At 32.9% G+C, this 27,257-nt stretch overlaps 1 protein-coding gene across 1 annotated transcript in view; it reads right to left on the bottom strand.

Moving 5' to 3' along the window:
- LOC132730616 (ER degradation-enhancing alpha-mannosidase-like protein 3) overlaps positions 1 to 22,295 on the bottom strand; it is a 29,456-nt gene extending 7,161 nt beyond the window's left edge. Inside the window, exons 1-13 of the mRNA XM_060716587.1 lie at positions 22,033 to 22,295; positions 14,649 to 14,694; positions 11,839 to 11,939; positions 11,611 to 11,650; positions 11,052 to 11,164; positions 9,924 to 10,077; positions 9,041 to 9,169; positions 6,467 to 6,572; positions 5,719 to 5,816; positions 5,147 to 5,272; positions 4,514 to 4,681; positions 2,779 to 2,903; positions 1,973 to 2,135 (exon numbers count right to left, since the gene is read on the bottom strand). Of these exons, the coding sequence (XP_060572570.1) occupies positions 1,973 to 2,135; positions 2,779 to 2,903; positions 4,514 to 4,681; positions 5,147 to 5,272; positions 5,719 to 5,816; positions 6,467 to 6,572; positions 9,041 to 9,169; positions 9,924 to 10,077; positions 11,052 to 11,164; positions 11,611 to 11,650; positions 11,839 to 11,939; positions 14,649 to 14,694; positions 22,033 to 22,148 (1,485 nt within the window). The 5' untranslated portion in view covers positions 22,149 to 22,295. The remainder of the gene's footprint in view (positions 1 to 1,972; positions 2,136 to 2,778; positions 2,904 to 4,513; positions 4,682 to 5,146; positions 5,273 to 5,718; positions 5,817 to 6,466; positions 6,573 to 9,040; positions 9,170 to 9,923; positions 10,078 to 11,051; positions 11,165 to 11,610; positions 11,651 to 11,838; positions 11,940 to 14,648; positions 14,695 to 22,032) is intronic.
- Positions 22,296 to 27,257: the final 4,962 nt, after the last annotated feature.

Here is a 27,257-nt window from a genome sequence, read left to right as displayed (position 1 = left end):
AGTATTTAACCTTCTCAAAAATGTCGAGTGATAATAAGAAACATATATATGAAGTTTGAAGTAGATACATTAGGAAATAAAGAAGTTATTTAAAAAAGACAACATTTTTTCCACTAAAAAATCTAAGTTCAAGGGAGGTAATACTGATATTTTTTGTGCTAGAGTTATAAACCTTGTCACATATGATGTGGTTGATGACCAGAAACTTATATTTAAAGTTTGAAGTAAACACCTTAAGAAATAAAGAACATATAGTGAAAAAGCTGAAAAATTTAAATCAGAAATCTTGAAATTCAGGCTATTTGTTGCCATAGCAACCAGAATTTTCAACATAGGAAGAAAAGAAAAAGATGTGCATAATCTCCAGACTGCCATCTACCCATATTTCAAGTTTCATAAAAATATTTTCAGTACTTTTTGAGTTATCACTGGATCCAGTTTATGTGTTAAATTTGCCATATTTTCAGACTATTTGTTGCCATAGCAACCAGAATTTTCAACATAGGAAGAAAAAAAAAAGACGTGCATAATCTCCATACTGCCATCTATCCATATATCAAGTTTCATAAAAATATTTTCAGTACTTTTTGCGTTATCGCGGGATCCAGTTTTGTGGACGGACGGACTGACGGACTGACAGACTGACAGACAGACAGACAGACGGACAGACGGACGGAGGGTAAACCTAAAGTCCCCTCCGGTTAAACCGGTAGGGGACTAATAAAGCATATTGTACCAATCTTTTGGGGCTAGAGGGTGTAAAAACTTTAGATTGCAAAATATGCATTAAAAAAATCAAAATCTGTACAATCACTCATATTCTTATGGTTGTTTTTAGAAACAAAACATCACTGACTAGTTATTAACAGCTCTCGGGATGCTGTTTTGTTAAAGGTTTAAAAGTGATATGATACAGTTTTCCAAGATGAAATTATTGAAATATTTAGTTAAAAACAACACAGAATTGTTTTTTCCAACAGAAAATAAAAACTTAAGGCCACCACATCAACAGTGTTAATGTCATACAGCAACTTTCCAGCTTTACTGGTGGTAGAAAACCTTTAGTGCCCCTTCTTGCATTATTTCAGGCACATCCTGGCACCTGAGTAGAACCACTGACAATATGTAAGCTAGCTAGTTAAATTCCTTGCATGAAAGAATCCAGACTTCCTGATGGAATTCAAACCCACAACGGTGATTTGAAGTTGGTGACTTTAACCACTTGGCCATGCAGGCACCTAACAAAGTGCTAAATTCACTGTAATGTCAAAGGTAACAACAGACAGTTGTCAGTGGAATAGCATGATCAATATTCCATTGTGTTTGAATGTAATACAAGGTCCATGAAGGTTTTTTGTACATTAGTAAAGGGGAATAGTTTGATGAATTGAATGCTCCAGTTATGGTTTTTGATCAGTAATGTACACTAATGACCCAGAAGTTAATATGAGATTCAAGTGAATAACTTAAGTGGTTAGTTTATACGAATTTACTTTAGTTGGATCGTGTTGGAAGCTTATTGAAACACTCTCAAATCCGTTCCTGAAACCAGCCAGTACTTAGTAACGAGTGTAAAGTTTCTTGCTCACAAAAAATTAACAGTTTGCCCCTGATGGGGTTTGAACCTACACAGCCAGCAATCCTAAATTTACTAGTCAGAAGTGTTAACCACTTGGTCATGCCGCCACCTTCAGTGGTTTTAGAGATAGAATTCAAAACAAAACATTACCTACAAAAACTGTTTTTAAGTTTAAAGGAAAATAATTCGGTGAAAATAAATGCTCAAGTTATGGTTCTTAATCACTAACCTACACGCATGAGTAAATCTTCATATGAATAATTAAAGTAATGAATAAAAAGTGAAATTTGGATGCAAAACCTTAACGAAAATTTACCCAAACAACAAGGTGAGGAGGATAGCCCTACTTATCTACACTACAAATAGTCAATCTAAGAGAAACTTAAAACTTACCATAGAAGCAGGTTTAGACCCGTTACATCTGGAGAGTGAGAGTGGTAGAAGATGGGCTTCCGTTGTGAACACATAATCATCAATGTCAAACAATATGTCACTTTTATCAGCAAACATCAGATATAAATACTTGAATGTCTCGGCCAGTACAAATGAATCCATCCTTGAAAAAAAATTGTAATATTTACTGCATAAATTTTGAACGAAAAAAATGCGTAAATGAATTATCAATTTAAACAAACAAACTCTGTGTGATCAAGGCAATGGATTTTTTAAGCATTCTTTTTTATTCCATTTTCTTACTTCTTTTTTATTCCATTTTCTTATTTCTTTTTTATTCCATTTTCTTATTTAATTCAATTTTTTTTATCTTTTCAGGCAGAGTCTGGTCAACAAACTTCCATATCATAGCTGGCTAGCTTCCATAAACTTGCTTTTTAGATTAACTTGCTTTTTAGATTCTTAAAGTCAGCTGGTTACCTTTAATAAACAAGCTTGCCAGCTTCCACAAACCAACTAGTAACCGTGCATACACTAGCCGGTTAATTTCCATAAACTAGCTGTTAAGCTTCTGTAAACTAGCTTGTCAACTTTCATAAACAACCTGACTAGCTGGTAAACTTCCATAAACAAGTTTATTGCCTTAAGTAAACTACCTGGTCAGCTATCACACATGAGAGAATCAAAAGTCCCTTGCAGGATTTCATCCTACAGCTATGAGAGACCAGCAAATAAAAGTACAGGGTACCTTGTAAAGCAACTATGCTTCTGTAATCTATCCATAAAAATATGATCAAATGACTTACTGATCTTCATGTGTGCCTTTGGTAACATCTTTGATGGCAGCAAATCCACATGGAACACGTGCAAGTTCATCTAGATTCTCAATCACCTTTTGACCTACATCTAGATAATGCTGATCCCCGGTTGCCTACATATACAATGTATCAATAATATTTATATACCAATAACTTGGTTCCCCTTTATATAAAAGAATTGCAAACAAACATAAAATATTTGTGATAAAATTATATTTAAATTAAGATTCTAAAGCATGGTTGAATTAATAAAGTTTACTGCTCATATAATTAAAGTTTTGCTACTAAAAGAATAGGGTATCAAGTGATAGCTATCTCACATATACAGATTAAGTCTTTGCCAAGACTTAAAGGGCAAACCATTTCTCTTTTTTACTTGTACATATATATTTATCCCCCCCCCCCCCCCAGGGCCAATTTTAACCCAAGGGCTTTTATTTGAACAAACTTGGTAGACACCGATAAGAAGATGTTTCATGCTAAACATCTAAGCTCTAGCTCATTGGGTTTTTTAAAAGAAGATTTTTAAGTTTTTACTATACACATACATGTATAGTTAAAAACAATGACACCCCTTGGGCGGGGCCAGTTTTGACACCAGGGCTTTTATTTGAACAAACTTTGTAGACACTTACTAGAAGATGTTTCATGCTTAATATCTAAACTCTAGCTATTTATGTTTTTTCAAAGAAGGTTTTTAAGTTTTTGCTATACACATATAAGGAAAATCAATGACCCCGGGGCGGGGCCAATTATGACCCAAGGGCTTTTATTTGAACAAACTTTGTAGACACTCATTAGAAGATGTTTCATGCTTTATATCTAAACTATTGCTATTTAGGTTTTTTCAAAGAAGATTTTTTAAGTTTTTTGCTATACACATATAAGGAAAATCAATGACCCCCGGGGCAGGGCCAATTTTGACCCCGGGGCTTTTATTTGAACAAACTTGGTAGACACATTAAAACATGTTTCATGCTAAATATCTTAACTCTAGCTCTTTGGATTCTTTAAAAGAAGATTTTTTTCTAAAGTTTTTACTATATGCATATAGGAAAAATCAATGACCCCCTGGGGCGGGGCCAATTTTGACCCCGGGGCTTTTATTTGAACAAACTTGGTAGACACTCATTAGAAGATGTTTCATGCTAAATATCTTAGCTCTTGCTCTTTGGATTCTTTAAAAGAAGAGTTTTTAAGTTTTAACTATATGCATATAGGGAAAATCATTGACCCCTGGGGTGGGGCCAATTTTGACCCCAGGGCTTTTATTTGAACAAACTTGGTAGACACTCACTAGAAAATGTTTCATGCCAAATATCTAAGCTCTAGCTCTTAGGTTTTTTTTAAAGAAGATATTTAAAGTTTTTCTTTCGGTTGCCATGGCAACCAGAGTTCTGCATGGAATTAAATTCTTTGAACAATTTTTAAAGGTGACCACCAAAGGAACATTCCTGTGAAGTTTGGATGAAATTTGCTTAGTGGTTTATGAGGAGATGTCATTTAAAGAAAAAGTTTACGGACGGCCGGACGCCGGCCGGACGCTGGCCGAAAAGCTATCACAAAAGCTCACCCTGTCACTTTGTAACAGGTGAGCTAAAAATTCTTTAGTTGTAAAAATTTTAGCTGAAATGTTTTCAAACATCAATTTTAATATCAAGTGGCATTTCTTTACCTTTTAACAGATGTAACTTCCAAAATGTCCAAACATATTATATCTTACCTTATATAAGAAATACGTAGACTCTACAAATTCTGGTCGCAGTGGATGGTGACCCCAATGTACGTGAAAATCGGAGGTAAAAGCTTCGGGAAGAAAATTATGTCTTTGTATTACCTGATACAACATCTCGTGTACCTCAATAGCTGGCTGTATATCTCCCTTTAATACCTACAATATATATATGTTCATTATATAATCCATAAATAGCTTTGAAACGCGGTTCTCTGGTTGGCTAAGGAGTAACTTTTCGTTAAAAAAATAAACATGTCATATTAGAATATATTGACTAATTTTTCACTAAAAATAAATTTTCAGAGCATACTCACTGTTATTTTTTTTTTCATTTAAAAATAGATTTTCTGGAAATCGCCCAAAAAGATGCGATGCTATCAAGTGAAATCATTCCAAGTTTATTTTTATATTTGTGTATCTACCATCAATACATGTACTTGTATATCTCCCTTAAAATCAGTTACAATTTATCTCCCTTTAATACTTACAATATTTATGTATTTCACACTTTCATACCTACAATATTTATAGCATATCTCTATTCAATACTTCTTTAATATTTGTACATCTCCCTTTAATATTTGTATAAATACACCCCCTCCCCTTTTAAGTCTGGCCTACCTGTAAACCTGGCCAAAAAGCCAGGAGAGCATCCATAAAGTTTCTTGAGGTAGATAAAGGTCTATGCATATGAACATCGACAAAGCGTGGTCCTTGACTAATATACTTCTTCACGGCATCGTAATGCTGCAAAAATGATGAGAGACAAAATATGTCAAATGTCTGTAGTGAAATACAAAATCTTATTAACGATCACAACTCTTATCCAATAGATGATTGGAAAAAAATTTTTCAATGATTCTAACCAAAAATTAAATCTTTTAAAAAATTAAATCCTTATCATTGTTGCTATTATATTTTTATAAGGTTCTCTTTTTCTCTAAAGAAAGAAAGGAATTTATTAGTGAGATGTTATATTATACAATTATATACATAAGTTTTGATATAAATATAGCTTTTCAGAGCCAAGAAAAGTTATGTTGACCGTGAACAATAGTCCCAGAGCAACAATATATTGACTTATACATAAGTTTGCAACTGTTTTATTGTATACAACTAGCTATAGAAGAGAAAATGTTTATATTTTAAATAGCAAAGCATCTAGTGATAAAACCATCAATATATATACTGACCTTATTAAATCTAGTGAGGTAGGTATCGTCTCCTAACAGAATATAAGCCTTTAAAACATACTCATAGTATGAATCTATTCCAGCCCCGACACCACTCTCTGAAATATATCATATAATACTTTACTGTGAATTCACTTAATTTCGTGGGTATGAAATTTCAAGGTTTTGTCACAAAGAAGATTTTCCTGGGTTTTTAAATTTAAGGATTGTTTTTTCCCCAAAAGGTTAAATGTAAATAATGAGATGCAAAATAATTTAACAGCAGATGAAATGACATTTTGTTTGATCTTATGTTCGTGGGTTTGACCTATCCACGAAAACCACAAATATTAGTTCCCCACGAAAAAAAATGATTTTGCAGTACATTATTCCTATTTTATTTTTGTTGTTGTTATATTATCTTCTTTCTTTTTCAGTTGGTTTATATGCTACACTGAGACCATGGATGTTTTTCACATAGCAGTTATTAGCTCCCTTGGTCACCATTTTGGTGGTAATTCACACATATATTTCATGCTTAACATAAGAATTAAATCTCTATAAATTATATCATTACAAGCAGGAATCTGAATTAATCTATAGACATTCCATAACATAGATGGATAGCTTCGTAACGTGACAGAATTTTAATCCCCTGGTGGTATTCAAACCAACAGCGGAGAAAGGGGAAAGTAGTTTTGAAGTCAATGAACTTAACCACTTGGTACTGGCATCAAGAGCGCTAAAAGATCAGAAAATTGGAACAAACCTCGTCTTATCCAGTCACCATTATGTATATTGATGACTGTCCCAACTAGGTCACTGCTGCGATGTCTCTGGTTCCATAAATAATCCATCGCCTTATGTGCTTTCTCCTGTAAGTACACAATACTGCACATTTGTAACGTCCTTTTTCACTGGTTAATCGTGATGTTTATTTAATTTTTATACACAGTCGCTTTCAAGTTACGAAGATATTTCTTCATTTTTTTTTCAGTTTTGCTGTTCATTGACTGTATATATGGCTGCATATAAACAGTTGATGGCTCAGGTTACATATACAAACAAGCAATTATCATAGTATTGCAAGCAATCCATAAGTCCCCTACCGGTAAGAGCCAAAGCAATATTCTGAAGGGCCATTCACCTATGTTTCTATTTTAAGTTGTTATTTTGTTGAAAAAGTTCTTTAAAAGTGATCACAGTGAACAGTTTTTATGTACAGACAGACAGACGGACTGAAGGACACTCTAAAGTTATTTTTTAAACATCCCTGTTATCAAAATATAACATTTTTAAAAACAAAAATTTAAAAAAAAGAGGAGATAACGATGTCATACATGATGTGAGTGTAACAAAGAACAATTAGTAATGAAGGTATGAATATTGAATGTTTATTTTGAATTTGAAGTAAATGAAGGTTAAAAGAACGAATAGGAAAAATTAAAAGTTTAAGGAGGAGATAATTCTAGAAATATGGATGCTAGATTTATAAACCTTGTCATATTATTATGATGTGGGAGTTTGAAGAAAATCCTATCATGATTGTAGAAGTTGGAGTAAAAATTACCAATTTCTCAAAAAAAAGTTCAAAAGGGGCATAATTCTGGAAATAGTCTTGCTAGAGTATTGAACACTCACAAATGTTGAGTGATAATAAGAAACATTTATATGAAGTAGATACGTTCAGAAAAAAAGAAGTTATTAAAAAAAAACAATGTTTTTTTCATGAAAATTTTAAGTTCAAGGGAGGTAATTCTGATAAATTTTGTGCTAGAGTTGTAAACTTTGTCACATATGATGTGGTTGATGACTAGCAACTTATATTTAAAGTTTGAAGAAAATACCTTAAGAAATAAAGAACTTATAGTGAAAAAACTTAAAAACTAGAATCAGAAATCTTGATATTCAGTCTATTTGTTGCCATAGCAACCAGAATTTTCAATACAGGAAGATAAGAAAAGAATGTGCATAATTTCCATACTGCCATCTACCCATATGTCAATTTTATAAAAATATTTTCAGTACTTTTTGCGTTATCGCTGGATCCAGGTTATGTGTAAAATTTGCCATATTTTCAGTCTATTTGTTGCCATAGCAACCAGAATTTTCAGCATAGGAAAAAAAAGAAAAAGATGTGCATACTCTCCATACTACCATCTATCCATGTATCAAGTTTCATAAAAATATTTTCAGTACTTTTTGTGGTATCGCGGGATCCAGGTTATGTGTAAAATTTGCCATATATTTAGTCTATTTGTTGCCATAGCAACCAGAATTTTCAACATAGGAAGAAAAGAAAAAGACGTGCATAATCTCCATACTGCCATCTATCCATATATCAAGTTTCATCAAAATATTTTCAGTACTTTTTGCGTTATCGCGGGATCCAGTTTTGTGGACGGACGGACTGACGGACGGACAGACGGACTTTCTCACAGGACAGTAATTATGTGGCTACTCTATTGTTCTCTCTATTGTTCTTTTAGCCACGCAAAAGAAAAATAGCCACATAAAAGCATTACGGAATGAATGACATCAAAGAGAACCTATTGTCCCTCTAGCCACATAATTACTCTCCTGTGAGTGCGGACGGACGGACAGACGGACGGAGGGTAAACCTAAAGTCCCCTCCGGTAAACCGGTAGGGGACTTATTACTGTTTATAGAGAGGCATATAACCTGCCAAAACCTTACCTTTAAAACTTATAATATAATAATATACCCGTGTGTTTTTGTTATTTTGTTTATAAAAAAACCTCAATAATAATTCATTTCTCTGCCTCCTGATTCATTTTAATTTTCATTAAAATTTTGGAAATGTATTTAAAAGTAACCTATTGTGAGGTGAACAAATAACGCAAATTACATATTGCAATTGGCACTTACATTCCAAGAAAATCAACAAAAAGTGGTCAACATATGCAAAAAAAAAAAAAGCCCTTAATGCGGTAGTAACACTAATGCAGTAGCAATATGGTGATAAAATACTGCAATAGCAGTCTTAAACCTCATATAACATGTAAAATATCACATGGATTTTAAATGTTTTACCTTTCTTAAAATTTTAGTACATTTTTCTCAATATTGATTTTCTTGAAATATTTTGGCACATCTAAAGGCGGCAGCTTTAACTGTAGTACAAGCTAATCATCCGGATCTTTTTTCTATATTTCATAAATCTATACATAATTAAAGAAAAACAACTATGTCATCTCAGAATTTCTTTATGAGGCACTTTTAATATAACACCTGCTGGTGGCCATGCAACCAGAGCAGACTAACAACACCCTGCACAACCATGCCACCCGATAAGATTTATATTATCAAACAGGTTACTGACCTCATATACAGGATCTCCTGTTAGACGACTGAGAGCAGCAAATTCTAGAATCATCGTTCCTGCACACGCTGTACAGGTGTCACGATAGTTGGCACTCACATCTCTACTAATACCATGCTTCAAATTGATCTGTTAATATATGAACATATAAAACGTTAGTGCAATAAATGACATAACTATGCCAGGAGTGTGCAGACTACAGCCAGGTTCATTTTATCTCACTGTGGGCAGATTAATTATTTATATATAGATCAACTGTAAAGGAATTTAGTAACTTTTGAAAACCAATTTCAAGTGAACTTAATAGGTCTGATTGGGACCATGTCAGTTAAGGAAACATAATTTTGAACACAATAAAGCTCAAACCTACAATCCCCAGGTTTAGCGGCAGATGCATGAACAACTAGTTCCATGCCAATTAAAAGTAGAGCAAATTTCTTTACACAAATACAGTTGGCTAAAAATTAATTAAGCCAAAGTTTCAGATATACAGGCAGAGGAAGCCTTGTAGTTTCTATAAGTTTACATCAGCTATATGCAAGCACCTTCATAACAAGTGATGATTAATGGGGATATTTTTGAAAAGATTCTTTGGCAAGGAAATTTTAAAATGGCAGCATGGCCTAGTGAGAAACGCACAAGATTATTTATCTAAGGATTGCCAGAGCATGTGGGTTCAAACCCGTCAGGGGGTAAGCTGTTGTATCAGTTAGCAAGAAAATTTACAATCATTGCTTAGTACTGGCTTGTTTCATGAACAAAGTCATATGAGATTGTTTCAATAAGCTTCCATCTTCCAACACAATTGAACTAAAACAATTCTGTATAAACTAAACTTAGGAAATTTTAATCATAAATGGCCATAAAAAAGGGCGATATATACTCTAGGGTATGGTATCCCTGTGGTGGTATTAAAGGCAGGTAATAGCCGGGTACCAATGTCTTTCGCCATCACTAACAACTCGTCTTTATACCAGTCCATTGATAATTTCCTCTTCTTGAAATATGACGCAAGTACGTGACCTCCTAGCAATCCACTGAAATGTGACATAGACAAATTATATACATGCAGGGGTGACAAAATTAATTGTCAGTATTATCTAAGATTGTCCCCCAGCCATTCCGGACAAGTAAAAAATTTAAAGAATTTACTATATAAATGTCACATGGACAAGTTACAAAAATACATTAGATTAAAACGGACAAATAAGTAAAAATCAGATTTTGGCGGCCCGGTACATGTATTGATGTAAATTTATGTTTTTTTGTATAACAGGATAAAGAAACTGCATAATGTTTAACAGTACACTTGGTACCATGATCACAAAAATAATCTTAAAAAAAAAAAAAAAAAAAAAAAAAAAATTAGCATCACTGATAAACTGTAACAAACACAGTCAAAGATCTTTGCCCTAATGCAGTCCCTGACTATTACACATACTCAGGGAGAAAAAACAGGAGCCAGGGTAAACAGTCCATTTTCAAACATAATTAGAGCTGTCATTGATTAATAGCAAAGCATATTGATGATACATGTACATCAATATTGGGTGAAAAATATCAGTGAAACACCGATATATATCGTGTATAGCCATCGGTGTATAGTTCCTAATTTCTTGAACATATTACACTTTCATACCTGTTAAAATGACTTTAGTAAATTATTTGTTCTGTTCATACAAATATATTGTGCCTATAACAAATCTAATTGCATGATTTTTTTCGTAATCATTTTTTGTCATCGCTGCTATGAAATGTGTCTATTTTGTAACAATAGCATAGTGTTAGACATGCCCACCTGCTTTTGTATATGTTTGGGGTGAATTTTCATAATTTATAGACATTAAAATAATTTATCAAAATATTGATTTTTCCAATGTGTATCAATTATCAGTATCGTCTCTATCGATGACAGCTCTATACATGTACATAATGCACAAAATTATTCAAGACTACATGTATTATAAACTTTGGGCAAATTTCAAAAATACAGAAAAAAACAATGACTCACCCTAGAACTCTAATGTTGGTCTCAAACACTGACACTATTACATCAGTATCAAACTTTGTTGTATTGATGACTAGAGACACGGCCCTCTCAAACTCCGGTATATCTCCAAGAACCTACAATCAGTAAAAATAATTGTTTTTCATTCACTGCAAATTTGTGCTCAAGGGCGGGAGAAATTTTGCACTTTTTCACTATCTCTCTTTAACAGACTCGATTAAATCAAGTCTGTAATTATCAAGTAATTTTGCAATGCTTTATAACCATATTCTCACAAATTGTTAAAGATAAATTCAGACTATTAAGTATTCAAATTCAGATTTTTTAATGATTTATTCAAATTCAGATTTTTTAATGATTAATTCAGATATTTAATGATAAATTCAGATTTTAATGATTAATTCAGATTTTCAATGATTAATTCAGATTTTAAATGATTAATTCAGATTTTAAATGATTAATTAGGAGTAAAAAACTCATTCCCTTTGTTTCATGTCATTGACAGGTCTTATGAGTAAATTTGCACATTATGTAATAATAATATAGAAAAGTTTTTACTTACTGCAAGTGTATCTAAACTGTCAATCAAGGAGAGTGTGAAACTGAAAACAAAGAAATCAATATTGATAAAACATAAATAGAAAATCTTCTACGATTAAACACATGTCAAGGCTTTTAATTTATATCTGTCTGTTAACTAACAATGTCACTGTCTTATTATATAGTCAGAGAGATTTTCATGTTTGTACGCTACCGTATTATAATATAAGCTGGCCACGATGTAACTTACTTTCCTAAGCTGTCATCAACATCGCCTCTGCTCGGCTCCGAACCTCGGTACCGACCTTTACAACTTAATGGCATTAACTCGTCCGCAGGAAATGCATGTTTCTGAAATATAATAACCATGTTAAAAGCGGTTATTTTTCACCAGTTCAGGGTCAATAACTCCTTATTAAGAAAAAAAAATATAACACACCTTCCCTCGGCAATATCTATGTAATTGAGATAAGAAACTTCTCTTTAACCCACCTGACCACCAGCCCATAAAAATATGCAGACAAGGTTTTCTTTAAAGTAGCACATCAAAATGTATTATACAATAATTGTAACCTGGTTTCTGCTTTAACCTTAAAACATTATGTCATTTCCAGTTCTCAAACTGAGGCTGAATTTTCATTTTATTTCTTTATTATATATAAAATACAGAAGAGTTAATATCCCATGCCAAATAAGCTATATCCTATCAGTTCAGGGGCAATAACTCCTGAAATACATGTATATCCGATGTTCTTATAAAGCAAATTATAAAGTCATACTTTTGGATGCTCGGAAATGTTCAAAAGTTCTTCTTAAAAAAATCAAAACAATTACAAGTTGAAGCTCTGTACAGACATTTTTCAACATCTCACGGGCAATAACTCCTTATTATGTAAAAAGAAATTACACACGTTGCCATATTCAACATGTACAACAAATTCTTTTTTTTTTTTTAAACTCTTTTTCTCAATTGCAGCTCTGGAAAGATGTTTATATGTATTCTCAGTAAGTTTAGAACTTTTATTAACTATTACAAGCAAGGCACAAATGATCTGCAAAAAAAGTGATAACACACACTGTAGTTATGTACAGCAAGACTTCAGAATTTTTTTACTGATATCTTTACCATACAAAAAGCATGTTTTACAACATTAATTTCTTGAAATTTTCAAACTTGAAACCTTTGTAAACAATGCAGACCAAGATCAGCTGGCCACATCCATGTGAAATGACCATGGTCTGCATTTTTCTTTTAATTCAGGACATTCTGTTTGAAAATTTCCCTAAAAATGATGAATGGTTTAGTCCAGATTAAAAGATGGACAAGTCCATTTAGGATATTTTAGTGGGGTAAGCATTATAAACATACAAGTATTATACAAATACTAAAATCAATGAAGTAATGATTACAGCTATTGTGACAGTATAAATTTTATTAAATTATTCAAACCTGACAAACATTAATTGGTTTAACAACTCATCTAAAATTCATAAAGTACGAAAAACGATATTTTATCTGTTGTGAGATACATGTAGATCCAAGCCTATTTTACGCAAATGAAAATATTTCATCACTTTCCAGGTCAGGTTACAAATTGAAAAGATCATAAAATAAATGCAATTATGATGTACAGTAGTAAAAGAAATCTAAGTCACATGATAATTTAAGCTACAGACTTGAATCTGAAAAAAAAGAAGAAACAAGAGCTGTCAGTAGGACAGCAAAGCTCGACTATTCTTAGTGCTTGATAGTAAAAAAAATGCTTGATACAGTTACCTCCTCCTGTCTACAGGTTGGGGTCATGATGGTGAACAAGTGTGCAAAGTTTCAAAGCCATAAGTCAATGGACTTTGAAAATATTTGAACTATTACAAAAACTTTAACGTAAATTCTAAGTCAAAAAGGGTCATAATTTTGTCAAAATGCTTGATAGAGTTACCTCCTCCTGTCTACAGGTTGGGGTCATGATGGTGAACAAGTGTGCAAAATTTCAAAGCCATATGTCAATGGACTTTGAAAATATTTGAACTATTACAAAAACTTTAACGTAAATTCTAAGTCGAAAAAGGGGCATAATTCTGTCAAAATGCTTGATAGAGTTACCTCCTCCTGTCTACAGGTTGGGGTCATGATGGTGAACAAGTGTGCAAAGTTTCAAAGCCATATGTCAATGGACTTTGAAAATATTTGAACTATTACATAAACTTTAACGTAAATTCTAAGTCGAAAAAGGGGCATAATTCTGTCAAAATGCTTGATAGAGTTACCTCCTCCTGTCTACAGGTTGGGGTCATGATGGTGAACAAGTGTGCAAAGTTTCAAAGCCATATGTCAATGGACTTTGAAAATATTTGAACTATTACATAAACTTTAACGTAAATTCTAAGTCGAAAAAGGGGCATAATTCTGTCAAAATGCTTGATAGAGTTACCTCCTCCTGTCTACAGGTTGGGGTCATGATGGTGAACAAGTGTGCAAAGTTTCAAAGCCATATGTCAATGGACTTTGAAAATATTTGAACTATTACAAAAACTTTAACATAAGTGGTTACGCCGACGCAGACGCCAACGCCGACACTGACGCCGACACCGACGCTCGGGTGACTACAATAGCTCTACTTATTCTTATCGAATAGTCGAGCTAAAAATATATGGCCACATTTATTAATGATTTTTGTATAGCCATTATCCTAATTTGTCCTATCACATTACATTTATTCCTTTATTTATAATACTGCATGTTTGTAACGTCACTCTTCATTGGATAATCATGACGTTTATATAGTTTTATATACACGGTTGCTGTCGATTCATGAAGAAATCACGCTTTAATCCATTAAAAATGATGCTTGCTGTATTATAAATTCGTCATATATATTTCTGACAGATTATATGGCCTTATATAAACAGTTGTTGGCAATATAACAGTTTATATAGGGCCATATAACCTGTCAACAATCTTTATATTATAACTAATAATATAAACATCACCATTATCCATTGAAAATCAACGTTACAAACAAGCAGCATTATAACAGGTAAGATAAACTTGATACTGACCATGTAAGCACCATATGCATGTTTGAACATCTCTATCACTTTCAACCTGCAAAATAAAAATGATACATTGTACATAATATTATATTTTTTACCTATGATTATTTCTACCTATTTCTATTGAAGAGTTTCTATCAGAAACTTAAAAATTGAAACAATTTTTAGTCCAAACGCAACTAAATCTAACAGCATTTGTTTGTTTTTTTTTATTTTGTTGGGTTTTCTCACTTCTCACTTTCTCACCAATATAATAGAGCTCATATGGCAATTTTCTAGCTTTAATGGTGGAGGACGACCTCAGATGCCGAACAAATCTGTGCATAATATTTCAGGCACAAACAGGCGCCAGAGAAGAATGGTATGACGGTCTGACCACCGGCTCCTACAGCATTATCAAAGTGAAAAGTTGTACATATAATATGCCAACTGTATGATATTTAAATTAAAGGTATCTGCAGTATGGTACAGAAGCTGTATATGCTCTAAAAGGCAAAGAATGAACCAATTTAGTGTTTGAAATTACTTTTTTACAAACAGTTGATTTACTAGACTGAATAATAATAAATGAATTAATGACTAATAAATTAGTAAATATTATTTACTAATGAATCATGAGTAGATTGACAGATATTTCATCTGGCATGGAGGGGTGCCAGAGGAGTCGCCTGCTTCACAATGGCATGCTTAGGATGATGTTACTTTACCATTATGAATGAAGTTGTAATTTCATATATTGTTGTAAGAAAATAGTTAAGGGTGTAATGACATAAATTTCCATGGAAAATTGTTTCATTAAGGGAAAGTATAAAATATAATGGAATATGGTAGAATATGCGAGAAAAAAAGTCTGTCATGTTTGCGGTTTGGGTCGAAATTTAATATCCAATCTGAAGCGCAACATTTGACAGATATTATTAATGTCACATGGAGGGAAAATAATTTTCTTAATTCTACACATTCGCAAATATAGAAAATTATTCTGAAATGCATTAAGTATCATCATTATGATTGGGGTAAATATCTTCCAATGTTTTTATTCCATTTACCTTTTTCTTATAATTATGTTTCATTCAAAAATGTTTTCAACTAAAGTTAAACCCTACATTAAACACTGAAGTTCACTGTAATTATAGTTTAACAGGTAAAACGTATTAAGTATTATGTGAACCATTTACCACATTATAGGTCATGTAGTAAAACCGACTAATATGTACTGTACATTAAACTAATAGTGTCAAATTTGTAAAATTCATCTTATATATATGAATCAAATCTAGTCCACAAATAAAATGTAGTAGCTATGAATGACTTACTCATGTACGTTTTAAACAATCTAATGATCTGAAGAAAATTATATTCAGATTGGGCATGGGACAGTGAACTATGAATCAAAATACAGTGGTACATTTTGTATTATACAAAATTAATAGTAAATACATATTTGACTCAGATTCTAACACTTGCCACAGCATACCTCCACACTGCAGACCTCTCAATTGCCAAAATTTGGTAACAGTGAGTCCCCACTCAAAAATGTTTACAAAACATACTTCCTCTCAAAAATTAGAGAGGGGGTGTTAAACGGAAACAATATGTCGGGTATGTATGTGCAGCAAAAACTGCCTAGAATTTCCTTATTCAAAATTCTGAAATTTCTTCAAAAAAAATTGGTTTAACATTTTACATGTATATAATGTACATTGATAAAAATCTATGTTTTCGATGTACATTGGTATACTTATGTCTTTCAGATATTCTTTAATACATATATGTATCGTAGAAAAGCCAGTATATCATTAAAAATAGTTGTAAGATTTTAGATTAAACATGTACATCATTCACTCAGTACACTGCACAGATTATTGACAATATAACAACAGCTGTGAGGAAATCTTTCTTAGAACTGGTCTATTAAGCTGATGAAGATTGACATAAATAATTTCCACTCGCCAAACCAACAAATTATAACTTTAAAGCAGCATGCCTCCAGATTCATAATGATTTTCATGAAAAGTCTAAAAATGTATTTAATAATAAAAAGTAAAATATTGTTAAGTGCACAGACTAATTAATTTAATTTGCACATAATGCAAATGGCGCTTGCAATCTATGTACATGTACATGTATAATTACCAAAAATATGCGAAAATAGCTGACATATTAATATATACTTTAAAATCAGTCATTGAAATTATATAAACATGTAAATTATTGCTTGAATCTTGAATCTTTTTACTTTTCTCAAAATCTTAGTACCATTTTCAAGTTTGATTTTTCTTAAAATATTTTGGCTTACCTGGAGGCATGCAGCTTTAATTGGAAACCAAGCAAATACATGTACGTGCGACTTAGATTAATTAAATGCCATCTGTTAAGCTGTAGCATATTGTGAAAATGGAAAATCATTTTAAAAATAAATAAAGCATTAAACCATATCACTTTGTGACATTTCTTTTTCCTAATTTGTTTTGACACATGCCTTATAAGAAGGTGACAGGTCCTATGATCATTAACACATATCAAAAACTATAACAGTCATATACAGGTTGTTTTCAACTTTTAAAATTTCTAGAATTTCCCAAAGATACATATAATCAGTTCAATAAAAACAAACGCTTTTCTTAAGCTTTCGACGTTTAGTCTTCTTCAGAAAAATTGACGTTTATAAAATAACAAATGATGCAACGTCCGTTTAACTATACGCTAAACAGAAAATGACGTTAACGTTTTGTTTTTTTTCTCCAAAAATACATAATAATTTTGTCAAAATCACGCCTAAGGCCTTATGCTATCTGGAAAACACCCTGGTCTTTAAGGCTAGAAAATGAAGTTATTCCGTAAGACGATATTGCTTCTTTCTTATCTTTTTGGGCTACCAAACTTTAAGTAGCATGCCATTAGATTCATGCTTATTTTCAATGAAAAAATTTAAAAATGAATTTGAAGATAAAACATTGTCAAGTGAACAAAGAATTTAGACAATAGTACATGTAATCTGCACATTGCATTCAGCAATTAAAGTCTACGAAAATAACCAAATATAGATCAGAAATGCAAAAATAGTTAAAGTCACACAGTTAAAGTAGAAATATGGTGATAAATACAGCAAAATCAGTCATTAATTGCATATCACATGTAAATTATTTCTTGAATTGTGAACATTTTAAAATATCTTAAAATCTTTTTTCTCAAAGATGATTTTTATGAGGCATGCTGATGCAGATTATTTTTTCCTGCACATAAGTATATAGTTATAGTGAAATAGTATTTTGTAAGCAAGTCAATACATTTATAGACACCTTGAAAACTAACTTATTTTAAGTGGTAAAAAAAGTTACCTTTCTACTAGTACATGTACATTGTTAGGTGTCACTGTTACATGATACAGCCGGGCCAAATGGCATAGTATATTTATGACGCCTAACCTGCTAAGTTTCTTAACTTGTCACAGGGCATTTCACCTTCTAAAGCACTGGGCCATTTATGTGTTATGTGCCGATTCCATCTACCCCCCCCCCCCCCCCCCCGACAATTCTATAAAATCATACAATGCAGCAGTTTCCTGAATATAATTCAATTAATGTGGAGTTTTTTTCTTCCCCTTTCATGCTTTTGTAAAAACACTTGTTATTTTCCTAAAAATTTTACTTATTTAAGGGAAGGACACTTCCCCTAAACTACATGTTTTAAAAAAGCTCTTTGTCCAGTTTCCACTTTAAAAACTGTTCATTATCAATTTTGGGAATATCAAGATGAAAATAAATCAAGATGAAAATAAGTCAACCAACAGTGTAGAGCCTGCAGTCTGCTTATTCATGACTAGCCCATGGCTAGTAGAATTTGTGTCAGGCCTGTGAAATTTTCAACTAGCTGAGCACTGTGAAATTTTCAACTAGTAGCACGACTGGCCTGTGAAATATAGGTGGAACAACTAATTTATCCAATCTGAGTATCATAAGTCAACATCTACTTATTTCTTTTATGTAGATCTGATGACCACCATTTATGTTTTGCCTTCTGTATAATTCAGATTTCCCGAGACAGCTAATTTTAGCCATGCAATCAAATCAATTTTTACATAGGCATTAGAAGAAATATATAAAAATACTGTTATCCGTTGAAGTTATCCTGAATTCAAGGAAGTCAACAACAAAGAAACTATATATAACTTTAATTTGACCTTGTAAAACCATAACTGGGCTAGTATATATTTGTCAACAATAATCCCCAGTGTTTGGTCATTTTCTGGTTGTAAATTATTTGACTGAGCCTGGTCAGGCTGGCCTGACTCTTATACTAATAGTAAATGTTGATCACTTTTGATTTCAGTAGCTCTCAGTCTTTACACCAATAGTGCAGTGTATTGTTACTCTCGGAGCAATGGAGAACACTGTGATTGGGTTATGATAGCCAGCAGTCAGGCATATTGGCTGATACAACTTTCCACTTAAAACACCACAAACACCACAGTGTATGATGATTGCTGAGGACCTAATATATTTTGGTGAAGTTAACATTTCATTGTCCTTTCTGACAAAGCAAATAATTTGCCAATAATCCCTAGTGGTGAGCCAAAGCCCTTGTAAGTTTGTTTTTTTCCAAATATAATTAATATTTGTATTAAAATAGATTGTACATGTAAGTAATCAAATTGGCAAGTTAAATACAAGGCAAAGTATACAGCACAGCTTCAACTTTTTTTCCAAAGTCTGCCCATCCCTGTGATAAGCGCCATTTTACTACAAATGGTTTAACACTGCTAGGACACCTCAATAGCTGCTACTTTTTGCTCTACCGACTAGAAAAACAAGCACAGCAGGACTTTGTCACCACAGAAGGCAAGACAACATTAGTCATTACAGGTGACTGATAATTTGTCTTAATATATATAAAGATTATTAAATAAAATAATATTTATGAAATAACAAACTCCATATTTTCAATATTCAATGCCCAATACCCACATTATAGTCCATAAAATATATAATATTTTGAAAAAAGTTATCCTTTCTTTCCAGAAATATTGTTACAGACACCCTAAGGTACTTTAAAAAAGCAAATATCACCTTGTATGTTTAATTTTATTTATTGATGTAGAACTGATTACACATTTGGCCCATTTACTGTGCAGCATGCATTATAACTGACAGAGGAATATTGTGTTGGACAAACATTTATTTTTTCAATAGTGCTTTCAATGCTTGCTGTGCAAATCATCAAATGAATATTTTAATCAACAATAATTAACTAATAAACAAATGACCTAACGCCATGTACGTGACTCCCGTATGATTAGAACTTTTCACATTTGATTGTTCCTAAATTATATATTTTATATTTTCTTATCAGAATGAAAGGGTCAATTAACAGAACCTGTCAAATTTACTGATGTAATATGGAACGACTTCCTACCCAACCTACCTACCTAATTTTCATTAATGTCAAACAACTTGCGGGGATGTAGAAACAGTCCCTAGCTTTTACTGAATTTACCCCTTGGTTCTTTTACATGGCCAGCGCACAGCACTGATACATGCAAGGATTACCTGAATTTCTTACCAGTACACCTCCAGGTAGGTGCAGTGTTCAATCTAGAACAAATTCCCAGGGGGTCCTTCGGGCCCATAAACTTTTCAAAAGGGGGTCATTTGAGAAAAAAGGGGGCCCGCACTTAAAAGAACATCAAATTAAAATAAGGTATTACAAGTATCTTTTAAGTTACTTGTTCACGTACCATATATAGACTAAAAACGGTTGCAAAATTCCAAAACAATCAACTCACTAAAAAATTGACATTATTTTGACCATTTTTGAGAGTTCTGTTAGCGTTGATACAGGCTCAATTTTAAGAACTGATTGGTAAAGAAACGATGACATAATGTTCAAAGAAACATATGAATCTTATTTTAATGTTACCATGGATATTTAATAATAATGTTCAGTTTTTTAATCAGCGCCCGATATATAAAAGAAAATCATATTTCCCAATTAGCTTTGTTGATGAAGACTATAAACTTACAATAGTCGCTAAAAACATTTACCCTTCTCAATATATCCAAACGAAAAACAAAGTGTCAACAGGTGCTAAGACAATGTATATTGACATACCGGTACCTTTGATCTTTTGTCAGGGCAGCAGTTCTTACGTCACGTGTATTGATTAATGATATGCGCCGACCAGCCAAAGACCAATCAAAGTTTGTTTACTCAATTGTCAGACACCCCTAGCCAATCGTGTTTGATTAGCTCCATCTTTAAGACTTTTTTAATTGGATGAAGGCATGTTCGTTATAATTTATGCACACTTCTCTATAATTATCTCGCACTTTTCACAAATATATAGTTTTTTTCCTCCGGAAAGTTATGACATATTTATTTGTTTGACCGTGAAAAAACTATTACTACACGCACGTATTGGATTATCTGTGACGATTTGTTTTGTTTATAAAAACTGTGACTCAAAAGTAAGTAATAGTTACGGTACGAAGAAAAAGTCTACATAGTATTTACAGACCCCGGCCGAGAGAGTGTAGCGATCAAGGTTTTAAAAGGGTTACCGAGTGCGGTAACTATCTTACCAACATGCTCTTGTTTTTCTATACAAACTTCAGTTTTGAATTCAGTATTTATTAATATTATTCACAAGAAACTTTTTTATGTACTTAATCAGGTTAAAGAAAGCATTCTAATGTCATTTAGGGCATTTTCAATGAGTGTGCCCATCGGGCCCACAGTTGAATTTGTTTTGCGCCGGCGGTCTTTTCAGGGGGTCAATGGCGCAATGGCGCGCTCTAGATTGAACACTGAGGTGGGAAAAACAGAAAGTGTCTCTGAAAAGAGGCAAGGGTGTTACCAAGGTTCGAACCCAGGACCTCAACAGTGTAAATCAGTGGTCTATCAGACAGAGCTATCGCGCCACCTTTAATTTTAATTAATTAACTTTTTTTTTTTTAATGCTTTTATTTAAGGTCGCCGCCGGAAAGCCCATATAGGCGATCTTTCACTCAAGTCGGGCCATCCTAAAGCGTCCCGCCGAGATTTTTCGTCGATTTTTTCCAGCTTGATAGGTGTAGAACCACCGACCTTCCGTAAGCCAGATTGCTTCTTCACATGAAAGATTTCGACCCCAGTGAGGATCAAACCTACAGCGGTGAGGGACCTGTTAGTCAAAATATATTGACGTACCAAAGCTTAATTCTGAGATATTTTCGTTCCGGGCAGAATCTCATAGATGCGAGATATTGCCCAGACACGAAAATAGCACAATATCTCGTCTCGGAGTACAATAAGTTGGACTAGGGACCTGTGATCTGAAATCAGCGACCTTAACCACTCGGCCACGGAACCTTAATTAATTAACGATCTTTGAATAATAATTATATATTACCTAAGACTGCGTTTGGTAGATACGTCCATTCCATAACTTGGGTGTTCTTCCAAAACAACCAATATCAAAACAGTAAGCGCTAAATAAAGTGTTAATTTATTCGAAGACATTTTCATATTTGATAAATTTTTGTTTGTATAATAAAAACACACTTTTTGTCAATGAACAAAATTAAAATAAGTGTTTCAAAAATGTTAAAATTCTCATGTAAAACATTATTTTCGAATTCAGGAAATGTTTTTCTGCCATGTTGTCAAATAAGGTATATCCTAATATATATCCGAATATATGCCGTTTTTACTGTCGTCATCCGTAAATTTAAGGTACACATCCATCATAGGTTCGAAATCATATTGCATTCGTTTAGTCACGTTCTTCAAACTAGATATGGTTGATAGTCAGTAGTAATACTTATTTCTCATCCTATATTTCTAATATTTATGACGATGCAAATATAATGTTGTATGGACTTTTTTGTGTGTAGAGTACACTTATATCATTATATGCACATGTATGTAAATTTTGAAATTGTACACTGTGTGTACATTTAAACAAAGAAACATTATTAAACTAAACCTAGTATATATAATGTTTAATTTCAAATATCATTTATTGATATACTCTTTACATTATTTTTCATTGATTTAATTGATTTAAACGTAAATCAATCTTCCACCGTTACATGTATGTCCTGAAAAAGTAATTTTCACAATAATTACCTCTGTCAGAGACATAGATAACATCTATTATTTGTATCTATGTCTCTGCCTCTGTGCAATTTTCACAGAGTTATAGCCAAAGAGATGAATTTTGAGCCAAAATGAAGATCACTGAATGGCAATGAAATATATGAAAAAAAAGAATAAAGATCAAAAAGGCAAAGGCAACGTTCACAAGACGCGGCCCCCAACACACTTAAGTAGGGCACCCAAAAGGCACCAAACAAAAAACCTGGAGTGGACATAGGGGCGAAAGAATTGGGACATGTAATGTGAAATAATATAAACTAAAACGGGCCCATAAGGGAATTAAAGAGATAAGGGCTGTGGTCCAGTATGAAATAGCATCCTGCTCTACTATAACCTAAAAGTTGCTCTACTATAACCTAAAAGTTATAGTTTAGTAGTTACAGCAGCAATGTTTGCCTTGGTAACCGAAGTTGTAGGGCTACCTGAACGGTAGTCATCTTGGACAGACAAGTTACTAGTTTTCAAAGCTTTTCACCCACCTAATGGTTACGCCCTTTGAAAGACATGAGGTCCATATATACCACATGATTCAAATTCATTAAATATCTGCATTACAGCTATATAAAAAATAACAAGAACAAAGATCAACAAGGCATAGGCAACGTTCACAGGACGCCGCCCCCGGACACACCCAAGCAGGACACCCAGAAGCCGAATGCAACATTTAATGTAGCTTCGAATTTCATTTTACGTCTATTGTTCAATATCGTCAGTAAATTAGTCTATGCATATGCCAGTTATGACTGCATATATTTCAAATTGAATAGCAAGAAATAATAGTTACCAATTCACGTGCAATGAAGTTTCAAAATACTATGAAGATAAAACAACGGAAACCTACAAGTGACATAAATTATTGAAAGATCCTCATATATTAAAACCATTCAAGAGATGATATTAAATGCTTTATGTTTAAAACTTTACATAATTATGCTTCCGTATTGTATTTAAATAAAATAGTTGAAAAGTAAAACACTATAGCTAAATATTATAACATCATCCTCACATTAAAGGAGATAGAAATTTCTAATTTGCAAGTACACGGGGGTGGTTGGAACTTCATGAGAATCTCAAAATTGAGCATCGGTAAAAAATATATGAATTTCCGCTGCTCAATATGTCCAGTATAACTCGGTATGTGAAGGAGAAAATAGGTCAATCACAGGGTAAGCTTTCAACATTTATATAACATTCAAATCCTTTTTTAAGAAAATCGAAATGTGATTCTGCCCTGCTGGCTTTTCTCTATACATATTTTTACCCATTATGTTTGGTTTTTTATGCAGTCTTCATTGAGATATATGGAGGGCGTTCGTTGCCAAAATTCCAGACATGTAAAGTGTTCCTTTTAAAAATCACTTTTGAAAATGCGAACTTGTATGCCTACCATTTTTTATTGTACCCGTGCATAGAACATAACTAATATGCCTCTTAATTCATTCTTTTAATTGAAGGTTCCCGCCTTTATATAACAAATTTACATATAGATCGTTACAACTGACCTTTAAACATGAAAAACAGCAATAAATTTACAAGTTCGTATCTTCCATTGTATATAATACATAAGCATGTTAGCACAATTATCATGCTTATAGATATCCAACCGTACCTGAAAAACGAAAGCCCTCCATAGAGATATTCTTTCCGTCGTGGGTTCGGGTGTGCCAAAAATATGCAATGCGTATGTAGAAAATGTTGCTAAACGGACTCCAAATACAGTTTTTACAAAATATGAATTTAATATAAATGTTCAAAATGTTGAAAACTTACCCTGTGATTGGCTTATTTTCCGATGCTCAATTTTGAGATTCATATGGGGTTCCTGACCTAGAGCTAGTAATCTACTGAAATTGTCTGCATGGTCCCGAGTATATACAGACAATCATTATGTCGGCAAATTGCCTCAAGGCATGCAGTGTTTTTACTGACATAAAGGTTAGGGCTTCAATTAAAAAGGATTTAGTGACTTTCATTTATCTTAAGCCAGTTTTTGCTGATATTTTACTCTTAACTGCCCTTTTTGATACAAAACAATCCACATACATGGGCGTCTGGTAAGGGATTCCACTGGTAGTGGATCCATGCCTGAATGTATTATGAAGAGTTTAGGTTTGTTGTGGTATAAAAGCCACAAGTACCACGTAATAATAAGTAAAATGTATAAAAAGCAGTGCCGAATTCAGGCCCGCGTTTCAGGGCTGCAGCTCGGCTCCAACGAACGTTTACGGGCTGGGCTGAAATATATTTGTGTCAGTTTCATACATTATTGGTCGCAGTTTACGTACTCCCTTATCAAAGCACTTAATGATGTCGTCCGATTGTTAATCTCCTGCGTGGGGGCTTGGCAGCATAAGATCTTTTATCTATCATGCTTAAACGACATGAACGTTGAAACGGCATATCCAATTGGTTTATTACTTTCCAAACGTCTCATGAAAATATAGTCACAAATAATAGCGAACATGTGTGTTATACAATACAATATGTTTACTATCTTTGTTTTTTCATTTTTCTCCACGAATACAGTGTAATTCAGAAATTGCAAATTGTGATGTGAAAATTTTAAAAAAGGTGGGGAGTTTTGTAAAGAAAATTTGAAGGAATTGCATTTGAATTAGTAGTTTTACTTACATTTTCATTAAGATGAAATGATTAGTCACTTATTTTTTTAATATTCTAATGGCTGTAATGTTATTATGCCTTGAATTAAATTTAAAATGTAATGAACTCTTAAATATCTAAAATGGATTCATTGATGGAAAACGTCATTATTAGTTTAATATTATCTTATTGCCCTTTGAGTACAATTTAGGAACATTATTTTAACATAACAACACTTTTAACAAAGGGCAAATGGTTGAACAACAAGTTCTAGTAACATTAACAACGGTTCTTCCCTTAAGCATCATAAGATATAGAAACGAAAACATGTTTAAACAAAATACGCATGGGCAATAAAAAAGATTAAGACGGATACAAATATATAAAGTAGCAAAAAGAGATCGACATTAACTTAAAAAGAAGTATTGAACATTTAATACCAATCCTTATTAATACGTGTTAGTAATATTTTTTGTATGTAAGGCAGTTTTTCAAATAACACTACAGCTTTGTTAAATCGACTAACTATTGTAACAACATTGGCAGGGCGTTATAATACTGATAATGAGCATGATAATATGCAAAAACTTACGTTAGTGAGTTAACATAAGGGATGTTTCCCATATATAAGGACAGAAACCACTCTTGGTGAGGAGCTAGCTTTTCAACGACAGGGTTTGTGTGCATATAAACGAATGTTACACTATTAACAGAGTCTTTCAAAGAATTGAAATACCGACTATGAATAGCATGATATATTGTGTTTTAATTTTTATATTGTGATATAGGAGGAGATAATCTGGAAACAATGTAGTTCACTAAGTTAATATTATGCATAACTGAAGGTTTTTATGTTTTCTATGTGCTGTATTTGAAGATTTGATTTGGAAGTTAAGTGCAGAACTTTACTTAATTGAACTTCTCAGTACTTACTGTAGTCTCAACTGACTGTTTGGTTCCGTGTCGGTGGTTTGGTGTTGCCAGAGTTAATTGGGATTGGGGACCCCCGTGAGTGGGTGCATGGGGAGGGACAGGGGCTGCGTTCATTTAATGCTTTCCTGGTTGATATTTGTTCTAATACAATTATTTTCAAATATTTTGAATGATACAATGTTGTTAGATTTGTTTAAACATCATATATACAGAACGCTTATTTTAATTTCCTCTAGGCGGTCGGTCTATTTACCCCAATACACCCAAGACTACCCCAAGACACCCTCAATCGCAACTACTCGGCCCTTTCCGTCAGTCAGTTATTATAGATAATAACCGAGACAGTTCCGAATGCCCTAGACTACCCCCAAGACTACGCCAAGACACCCAAAGACTACGTAAAAAAACCAAGACCACCCCAAGACACTTTTACTGACATATATGACGTCTTAATTTTACATTTTTTACGGAAGGTAACTATGCGATTTCACATTTACACATTATATCTCTCTTCATTTATTTCCCTGTACTTTTTTAATGTAAGATTATAAATATATTCTTTTTTGTGCAAAATAGTTTACAGCAATGAAATAATGCCAATGTTGCTGGATTTTGGTGTAGTGCAAGTTTAATTCTGCGGCCTGTCATTTTATGAGTGACACATTTTTCATGCCTGATTATTAAATTGATCATATTCTGTTTCATAATATTGATTTTTTTTATTTCATCTGTTCCACATTTCATTAGATTTATAGATTAACATGCATAGTCTTGTTGTTTTAGTAAAGTCAATTTCAATCAAAATATTTTTTTTATATTAAAGAGTTTATCAATAAATATTTTAGTGATGACAGTTCCAAGTCAATACAGTACATATTAACAACATTTGATTTGACTGTAATTAACAAGAGGACACGTAAATAATCATTTGTGGTATATAAT

The sequence above is a fragment of the Ruditapes philippinarum genome, unplaced genomic scaffold (genome assembly GCF_026571515.1).
Source record: "Ruditapes philippinarum isolate M1 unplaced genomic scaffold, ASM2657151v2 ctg4438_1_1_1_1, whole genome shotgun sequence".
In the NCBI taxonomy this organism is placed as follows: Eukaryota; Metazoa; Mollusca; class Bivalvia; order Venerida; family Veneridae; genus Ruditapes; species Ruditapes philippinarum.
This window is presented reverse-complemented; position numbering and strand designations above follow the sequence as displayed.